We start from the raw sequence: 9,825 nt of genomic DNA on the forward strand, positions 1-9,825 counted from the left end.
CGATAGGCTAATTGCTAACTGCAACAACAATACGTCGTTCAAGTGGAACAGCGAAGCGCAAGTACGAAAGCCAAGGGGGTTGTCACGTGATTCGGAAGGCTTGTGGGCATTGTAGGCATTCTGGGCTCAGCCAATCAGAGCCAGCGGATTTCGTTACGCGGGCATTTTGCTGTAACACGGGCAGAACTATTGCTGTTAAGTGCCTTCGTAACTTGAATTTTTCGTTAAATGGGGTATTCATACATCAGGGTTCCACTGTACAAAGTCCTTTACCTTCTATGAACTATGCAAATGTAACTTTCCATTTTCTTCTCAGTACCTGGTGACAGAATGGCTAAATGACAAAATTCCTGGAGGAGAGAGAATCCACCAGGAGGTGCCTGTTGAGCGCACACTGCGGATAACCACTGACCCCACAGTTCTAGCCACCACGCTGAACATGCTTCCAGGTCTCTCTCAGTCATCACTCATCTGCACCACACCCAGACACTACATCCGCTTCGGTTCCCCGTTCAACCCTGAGAGACGCCGGCCTCGTCCGCTCCAAATGGATGGCACTTACGGCTGCTACAAAAAGGTAAACTTGGAAAAAGGTGTTTTTGGGATGGATGGGTGTGTATCCCACACACAGATTGGATGTTTCACATTTGGTGGCAAAACAAGTGTGTGTTCTTGTCTGTTTTCTCTTTTTTTTTCATAAACCCTTTGTGGTCGTCTTTATGCAGAGATGGATCAAACAGGTGGAGGATGAGAGCTGCTCGGCCAGTGTGGAGGATGGCACAGAGTCCACCTCCTCCCAGCAAAGTACCAGTAGCAGATCCACACCGAACCCCCTATCCAGTGGTAATTGCTTCCACACCTCCATCTGGCTAAGAAAGCACCAAAGCTAGCAGATCAGTGAAGCATGATTCAGAACTCGGCACTAAATGAAAAGTTTGTTTGTAACTGCAAATATGTTTGACTGTTGTAACTGTGGTCCTAGGCTACTTAACGTTCTTGTTGTTTTTGTCATGTTTTTTAAATCACAGAACTCACTGCACCTTTTAAAAAGCGTCGCTCCAAGTATATTACAGAAATAACACCAGCACCCTCGGACCACCTGCTTCGCCCGCTATCACCCATCACCCCTCCACTTCCAGAGGACTCCCTCCACCCACTACTCCAGACTCCCTGTGGCTCCCTTCTGCCCAACGGTCTGGCCTATTCACCTATGCCCTCACTGCCTGCCAGCCGCTGCAACACACCATTGCAGTTTGAAGTAAGGGCATAAATATCCACACAGTTTTCTGATGCCTGAGCTTATTTACTATCAAAGTCCAGTGAAATCCGACAGGCCACAAAGGAGAGTTTAGTGATGTACAAATTTCCTTTTCTGTCAGTCCGAGGGAGCTGCACTCTGCTCAGCTGACTCATCTGTGTCAGGACCTGTTGCAACAACCTCACATTACCTCACTTAGTAGTTCAATCTTGTTGCACAGCAGCAAACTCTAGAAGGGCTGTGTGTAAGAGTTTGATGGCCACCACCCCTAAACATCTCAATCTCTTGGTTTTGAACAGATTGCAAGACTTCAGAAAAAGACACACGCTTGGTTTGACACTAATAGACTTTGTTTTGTCTCTAGAACATATCATCCCCTGAGGCGTCTCCTGTCCATCGTCCCGAGTCCATATCCCCTGAGGTACATTTCTTCTCACATATCATGGCACTGATAAAGAAAATGGCTTTACGGTTGACATAACAATGAAGTTTATTTATTTGTTCTTCCCGTTTCCTGTCCTGTCCTTCAGCCATGTCTTCAGACAGACTTTGATGCCTCTCGGCCGCAGTTCCCAGACCTGTCACTCCCCTCCAACATGGAGAGCCCTGTTGCCATGACCTCGGATGATTTTTCCCAATCTGGAGCAGGCCAAGATTCGCAGGGCCCATCTTCTGTAGGGACCAGTTCCCTAAACCCACTGTCATGCCCTTCTTCAGACATAAACCCCCAAAACAGGGAGCAGGCCTTCAGGACAGAGTTCAACCTCATATATACCTGCTCTCCCCTCAACGCAAACCTGGGCAACCCGACAGCCACCGACCGACGCCTCTCCCAGTCAGAAGGGGGATTCTCACCTGCAGATTCCTTCCACGGTTCGATAAGCGGCCAGGGCCTGTTTGGAGAAGTGGGCCCCGGGTCCATGTCACCGTTTGGAGAGCCCCATTTTGGAGGAGGCTACCCTGACAATGGCACACCGCCTCACACCAGCAATCCACCACAAAAAAAGAAGGCAAGTTCCCCATATCTTAATGATACACGGAAAAGATGTTTGAGGTAACTTTGCAGGTAAATCTTAGGGGTTTCTTCTCAGACACAAATAACTTGTGTGAAACACAAACTGAAAAGCCAGAACTCATGATGTGCTTTTCCCCGTGCTCTGTTTGCCCATTAACTTTGTCTTAAATCTGTTTGGTCCCCTGTGTCCGGTATTCAAAACCAAACATCACAGGCATTTAGAAGCTGACCTCTTATGTGTATCTGAAATGATTTCCAGTCTGTAGATTTTACCCTTCCTCCTTTTTCCTTTACTTTCCTCCTCTTGCTCCTCCTCGTTGCTCCTTGACACTCTTTGCCAAGTCTCTCTTCCACTTTTCTTCCAAGGCAGAGGGCCAACCAGCATACCATTAGTCTGCTGACAGGGAAGCCAGATTACCAGGCAATAGCTGTAAGAAGTGAATACAAGCCAGTACAAAATATGGTGAATATTCTCCCTACAACTACATCTTTAGAAGTGTGCATGTAAATATTGTTTCTTTGCATCTGCATACAACACCCACGCCATGCTCCAGCAGCTCTGCCCTCTCCCCTTCTCCAAAACCTACATTGAATTATGATTCTGTAGTTTCCAGAAAGAGTTATTTTGCCATTTCAGTCAAGCTCATTGAAGTGTGTAAGGTTCATCCATTGCCTTCAACACAAGAGACAAATTCCACAAATTGTTATGATGGTGTCGGGTGTGCTCATGCTCCATCTCATCTATGGCTCTTTCCAAACTGGGACTTGTGGTTTATCCACATCCACTGTAAGAGGGGCTAAATTTGTCAAAGTGGTTTACAGCAACCCTCCCCCCCAAAAATGAAAACGGACAGTATCACGTGGCACCAGAAGAGGGGCGTAGCATGGATCAAGGGTCTGACACATGCATAGATTAACATTCATTAATCTTATTGATAATTGTTCTGAAGCTGCTTGGAAAAACTTAGTTCAGTAAACCAGCAATTGCTCCTCAGACTGCCAGTAACATGTACTTCCTTACTGCCTTAACGAAAAATCTGTGCCTTAGTTGTGTTGTAATCTCAAACCCCTCTGAAATCCTACGCTGTAATTTGATGTGCACCTCCCTGGATATATAACTGTTGTGGTGACACAACCCTCAGCTATTGTGATCGGCCTGTTTAATACCATCAATTCCTCCTGTGCATTTCCGAGTACTTTTCAGCTGCAGTGTTTGAATTCATCTGTTAGAAAATAACAATCACGACCAGAGAGAAAGTCCCAGCATTTTATTGGTTTCTACCAGCTGGCACTGCAGCAAAACAAAACACTAGAAAACGAGCACAAGGTAATTAATCCATACGGATAAAGGGTGTTAGCCACTTATGTAGGTTAAGTCATATGCTATAGAACAGGAGTAAGCAACTCCAGGCCTCGCGTGCCGGTGTCCTGCCTGTTTTAGATATCACCCCGGGTCAACGCACCTGAATCGAATGATTATGTCAATACCAGGCCTCTGGAGAACTCCCAGACATGTTAAGGAGGTCATTTAGCCATTTAAATCAGCTGTGGACACAGCAGCAAGGACAAATCTAAAACCTGCTCTAGAAAGACTGACCACAGCCTAAATCTGGCTTCAGTCAGCCACATTGACTTGTTTACTCTTCAACCTAAGTTTCGTTTAAGGTTGTTATATCTCTGCGTTCTTGTCAAAATCAACAGAAGCATAAAAAAAAAATCTTATAATTAACTGCGCTTGGCATTTAAACATTTCATGCTCTTTTAATAGGTGACCATTTGTAGACCTTATTGTGGTGGGGGGGGGGGAAGGTAAACTGATAGCTTTTGGTGCTCTGTGGTAACTTCATCCTGACATCTGGTCCCTCTGACAGTACAGCCTTGTAGCTTACCTCACATGTGATGTTAAACTGGTTGAAAGATTCAGGCAAGAGCCATCCATGTCAGTTATATATCTATATATACTATGTGTGTATATATAAATATATATATATATATATAATATATAGATGTGTATGTGTGCGTGTGTGGTCATGCCACTCCCCTGCCTCTTTCATAACCCTCTGTTCTTTTGTGTCATGATGACATTAAGCTGGGATGAGCACTCTCATTCTCATTGTAAACGGTGCAGGTGTGTGTATGTGTCGTGCGTGTGTGTGTGTGCTCGAACCTTCTGTGGATATGTTTTCGTAGTTATTGTTTCAGCGTGATTGCATCATGGTGTGGTGCATTTAAAGTTGCTTGCTCCTCTGTCAAAGCTTATGTACTAACACTGCATTGACAACGCAACAGTATGTTGTGTTTGAGTCTCTCGTGACTACAAGTCTGGTCATGGAAGAACAACAGATGTCGTTGCTCCCTGCTGGTGAAGGTGTTTCTCTAAAAATTCTTTAATAGTAATTACAGTTTTCAGGTGAGTCCTCTAGCGTGGTGCATGCGGTCTGCCTGTCACTCAGTGCAGTTTTGGTGAATGGTGTGATTGAGCGAGCAGCCTGGCATAAGTGAGTCCATCAGTTCCTCAGCAGCAGGGTTTGAACAGACTCCCTCTTCCCTCTGCTGCTATAGGTGTCTTTGCTGGAATACCGCAAGAGGAAGCAGGGCAGTGGTCGTGACTCGGAGCCAGCCAGCAGCAGCTCCTCTCTGGGTGGCACTTCCACACAGCCTGGCTCCCACTACAACAAGGAGTCCCATCATCCTCATAACCATCAGCAGATGCCGCTTCCAGCATCTCCACAAAGCACCTTCTCATCCTCAGCACACTCCACCTCAGTCCCACACGTAGAGGAAGTCAGTCCTCCGGAGCACCAGGGCTTGTCAGTGCAGTCCAGACGCCAGGACAGCAACAACCAGTGGTGAGAAGTCCTTTTAAAGATGACTCACTAAATTGGCCTTTCAGTACATGTTCGGCTATGTTAATTGCAATAATTCAGAGCCTAGCAGATAAATAAATAAATAAATAAATGAATGGAGATCTCACAGTTGTCTGTTTTCCAAGGATGGTCCCCACTACTGTTGAGCGTCTGAGGGAAGGCCAGGGGGTTCTAGAGCGAGTGCTGAGAAGCTTCAAGGTGGACCGGAGTTACAAGAGGAGTGAAGGCTCCATAGAGAAGGAATCTGGTATGAATGCATTCGACACGTCACAACAACAAGAATATATTGTTAGACTTTATAGACAGCCTAGTATAGAGCAGTATGTTAGGGATGGCTATTTTAAGGAAAATTAGTATTCGCTGTTCGCTGGGCACCATTTGACTGTTTTCTTTTTTCTTTTTTTCTTTTTTTTTTTTTAAAGGACACCCAAAGAATATAGTAATCGTCATCTTTGGCGTCTTTATTTCTTTGTACAGTAGGAGATGATCCCATAGCACCTCTAACAGCTAAAACCTGGTGCTAGCATGTTTTTTTATTTTATAGTACTTGGTAAATGACTTTTGGCTTTGGCAGTCCCTTACATCCTGCTGTGTGCCATTCTAAAGCAAAGACAAATCTATAGTTTAATACAACAAATGGTCACAAGCAATTTGATTCATTTATATTTTGATAACTGTTGAAATATCTGTGTATGCTCTTTAATTTTCCTTAAAACGTTGCTCTTTTCTTAGTGGTGAAATTGGTTGTCCTGTTTTGTTTTCAGATGTAGATCGATATGAGATGCAGGCAGTGTCCATGGCTTCTTCCACGAAGAGTCCACACAGATACAGCCCCTCTGTTTACTCTCACCAGGTAGCTGGTCCACATCACTTTGAACTTGCTGTCCCTGTTTTGCGTTAGTTGCTTGTAAATTAAGTTCAGTATTCAACAATGACTTCTTGGGTGATTGGCAGAATTTTTTTCAAATTCTGTTCTCCAACCGTTATGAAGGAGACGATCAAAAACAATTAGTCTGCTGAATTCATTTGTCCTATTAAATTCAGCGCTTCCATTTTCTTTAGAGGTGCAGTCATCCCTCTATAGAAGTATGTTTTTCAACAAGATACGATAATAGAGATAAGATGGCCTTTATTAGTCCCACACGTAGGGAATTTGTTGTGTCACTGCAGAAAGTGGGCAGTGTGAAGTTACAGCAGCAAAGTTTAAGAAAAACAGTGGAACAGGATAAGAGATCGTTGTAGAAGTAATAGTCAGCAAGGTTTCGATATTTGACCATGTGTAGCATCACTTCAGGCGTGTCGGCCTTGAAAGATGAATATGGTACCTGAGACGAGACATACTTGAGGAAAAAATTGCTAAAACTTACTTCATTTTAAGAGTGGCTCCCCTCTTAAAATAAAAAGGGGGGTTGTGTTTTTGTTTTTCCCTCCCCCCTCTTCTCTGAAAAACAAATGAAACATCTAGAGCTGGAAATGAGCTGAACAGAAATGTATCAGTGTCACACAGTGTGTGCCTATGTATGTATTTGTGTGCAGGCCACAGAAAGCCACAGACAGACTGACAGCCCGATGTTCCTCCAGCAGACCTCCAGCTCTCCATTCCGGTGTTCCTACAGCCCGTCATCAGGCCAGAATGTCTACCAGCGCCTCTCCTCTTCCCACCAAGGACACGCCCAGGACCACCCCCCAGCCTCATACTCAAGTCCCACCCCCACTTCCTCAACAGACTCCAGGCCAGCGACAGGCTCGCTTCACCAGCAGAGTGGTAGCAGTAGCGCGGATGGAGGCTACAGCAGCAGCCACTTAAAAGCCAGCCTTTTGAACAGCAGCAGCCTGGTGGGGGCTCCTGCCCCAGGATCCCGGGTCCATGGGCAGACTAAAACAGACTCTGGTGCGCAGGCCTCCAAAGGGAGTCAGCATCAGGCACCTCGCAGCCTGAAGTCAGGCAGCCCAGGTCAGGCAGTGCTGCAGGCTAGCCCCAGACTGCTGTCGGCCTCTGGACCGACACACTACCCCCAGCGAGGGACGAACCTCAGTCAGTTCCAGCACTCTTCCCTGCAGGGATCCGGAGTAAGGACACAGTCAGGAAGCTTTTAGGACCTTGTGTGTGTGTGTGCGCGTGCGTGTGCGCGCGCGTGTGTGTGTGTGTGTGTGTGTGTGAGCTGTGCATCTCCTCAACCCCTGAGGCTGCAGTACAACAGGGATCAGGAGTTTGGGGAGGGCAAATGTACAGACCTAAGAAGAACAAGGACTTGTTTGAGAATTTGTCCCATATTATTTTCTGTCTTTTCTTTTCTTTCTTTTCAGAAGAATAAAAAATAATTAGCACATCCTGCACAAAGATGAATCATTGACTTTGGACATTATTAGCGAATCAGAGGGAAAAGTGATTTGGCTGACACGTTCAGAGAAAAACAAAAACAAAGAAATCATATGTAAGTTGAAATTGTTGTTCCTCGAGAGGCTCGATAATGTCAGAAATGAAAACCTTCCACACAAATGTCTGTACAAAGTTCTACCACACCTGTGGTCACTGTGGTATCCAGGTTGGAGAAATGCATATGTAACTAAAAGCAAGAGTTACAGTTTAAATATCTTGTTTGTTTTGGTCGAGGTTACTTGATTCGGCGAGTGGCCGAGTCTGCGCTGCAGTAATTGTTTAATTTGGTAAGGGGGGAAGACGACCTGTTAATCATCCGTTATATAGATGCATTAGAGAGACGGGGAGTTTGAGCTCTCCCTAAAAACTAGGATCATTCCATATAATTACCAGCTTCCGTTTTCTCAAACATGAAACCAGCCCATTTCCCCCCAGCGACCCAGCCTGTCTTGGTGTTATCTTCTGTTCTCTCACCTCACTGGACTGTTTTGGTTTCACTTTAGGACTGCTCTGATATTATACTTGAGAAATACAGCTCTTTTGATTCATGGTGCTGCATGTTTTGTTTTGTTTGTATTTGTTACGATAAGTTTATAATCCAGTTATGTTCCACCCCACAAGGCTGCATTCATCGTTTTTGTTCTCCAAATCTATACACTCATGCAGGAAAAAGAAGGTTATTAGTGGGGCTATATTTCTAAGCCAAGCTGTTGGGTTTTCATACTGCAGAGTTTGTTTTTTTTCCTCTTGTCTGACCAATCGTTGCATTCCGTGTGACGCTGAGGGGAATCGGGGGCGAGGATCTCCGAGGGAGCATTTGGATTGTTTCTAAAACCTAGGTGAAGAAAAAGCTGCTATCCTCTCCTGTTGGAGCTGCTTCCCTTTCCACAGAATGCTGTATTTTGTTTGAATTTTTTCCTTTTTAATTACCAACACATACTGACTTGTGAAGAAAGCGACGGTCCCCCGTCGGCCGCAGCAGGACCTAAGACTAATGTCAAGGCGACAAGGGTGGCCGCCTGCTCCCTCACGTTTTTCATTTAGGACCGGATGTGGGGGGGAAATGGCCACGTTTGCGTGGACGACTTCAAGGACCGAGGGGACCAGTTGTGCAACTGGACACCACCACACACCACTACAGCTCACCACCCTCTCCCCTCACTAACACACAGGAGGGTACTCATTTTACATGAATGTTTGACACATATGGAAAAAAATAAAAGTTGTGACCCAAAATTAACCAGCACCTTAAACTGAAAGAGATACGACCTAAAAAACACAATAGGACATTATGTATGATTATGTGTACTTGTATAGAAAGAAATGTGATATAGACTTGTATGGAGAAAATATCGTACACTGAATTTACCGCATGATCTTTGTTTGTAGGGTCTGAGTGACCACCTTTTGTCAGATGGATGGAAGCAAATCATTGGGTCTGTTCTGGGGTTCCTCCAAAATCCAGGCGCTGCGTTTTTTCTGTTGTTTTTGTAAAGATCCTTCTGTTGGTTTGCTTTTATTTTTACACAGATCATAGTAGTAACTATTTCAATTGTTCTCCTCCAGAAGATTTAAAAAGCAAGAGATGTAATGCATTTTGATAATAAAACAATCATGATGGTAATGTATTTTGAAAACTACCATTGTGATGGCATCTGAGGGAGACTTCTTGTGTGATTTGCACCTGTCGAGCTGTCTGAATGGGATTTACATCGTTGGGGCTTGTACGATAGTTAAAAATGGTCAATTTTCCACAGTATTATTGAAAACATTGCAGTCTTGTTTCAGCTAGCAAAATGTCTTCATTCATCTCCATTAACAGGGTTGCTTCTCTTTCAGTTAATAGTTATCAAATGTCAGTGCAACATAATCACTTTGCTTAACCTGCTAGGATTTCTCTGGCTAGAAGAGTGTTAAATTTACATATGAAAGTTTCCGAATTTATACGAAAAGGCGCTATTAGACAAATATAAATACAGAAGGGTTGATACAGCCTTTCAAAGAAAAACTCTGGTTCTGTTACTTGCGCTTTATTTTTAAAGGTGGTGATGCATTGAACCAGGTGAAGGTTAGAGCATACTCATGGAAATGAGTGTCAGTGGCTGATGGTGGTTTGGTTCATGCAATTTATACAGGAGGAATGCACTGGCCTGTGGAGTTGGATGAGATCATTTTCTGTATATGCTCAACTGTTAAGAACTATCATGCAGCTTAAAGGTTTAAATGTACTTTTACTGAGTTTTCTTAACTGCATCAGTGTTTCTCAGTGCCGTCTCTCTCCACTAGAGAGCAGCATTGAGCTGCA

General features: G+C 44.4%; 1 protein-coding gene across 6 annotated transcripts in view; it reads left to right on the forward strand.

Annotated features, from left to right (window-relative positions):
* The window catches only part of setd5 (SET domain containing 5), a 29,286-nt gene extending 20,107 nt beyond the window's left edge, over positions 1 to 9,179 (forward strand). For 5 of the 6 annotated variants that reach the window (XM_086291156.1, XM_086291159.1, XM_086291160.1 and 2 more), the window contains exons 16-25: positions 317 to 577; positions 726 to 843; positions 1,029 to 1,258; positions 1,623 to 1,679; positions 1,789 to 2,268; positions 2,644 to 2,736; positions 4,836 to 5,122; positions 5,266 to 5,387; positions 5,905 to 5,993; positions 6,677 to 9,179. In XM_086291156.1, coding sequence (XP_086147282.1) covers positions 317 to 577; positions 726 to 843; positions 1,029 to 1,258; positions 1,623 to 1,679; positions 1,789 to 2,268; positions 2,644 to 2,736; positions 4,836 to 5,122; positions 5,266 to 5,387; positions 5,905 to 5,993; positions 6,677 to 7,237 — 2,298 coding nt within the window. In that variant the 3' untranslated portion in view covers positions 7,238 to 9,179. The remainder of the gene's footprint in view (positions 1 to 316; positions 578 to 725; positions 844 to 1,028; positions 1,259 to 1,622; positions 1,680 to 1,788; positions 2,269 to 2,643; positions 2,737 to 4,835; positions 5,123 to 5,265; positions 5,388 to 5,904; positions 5,994 to 6,676) is intronic. The other variant, XM_086291161.1, reaches the window with a different exon arrangement.
* The last annotated feature ends 646 nt before the right edge of the window (positions 9,180 to 9,825 follow it).

The sequence above is a fragment of the Aulonocara sp. 'chitande type north' Nkhata Bay genome, linkage group LG5, assembly GCF_057382095.1.
Source record: "Aulonocara sp. 'chitande type north' Nkhata Bay isolate Kocher_YH1m ecotype deep benthic linkage group LG5, A_spYH_male_GT1.1, whole genome shotgun sequence".
NCBI lineage: Eukaryota > Metazoa > Chordata > Actinopteri > Cichliformes > Cichlidae > Aulonocara > Aulonocara sp. 'chitande type north' Nkhata Bay.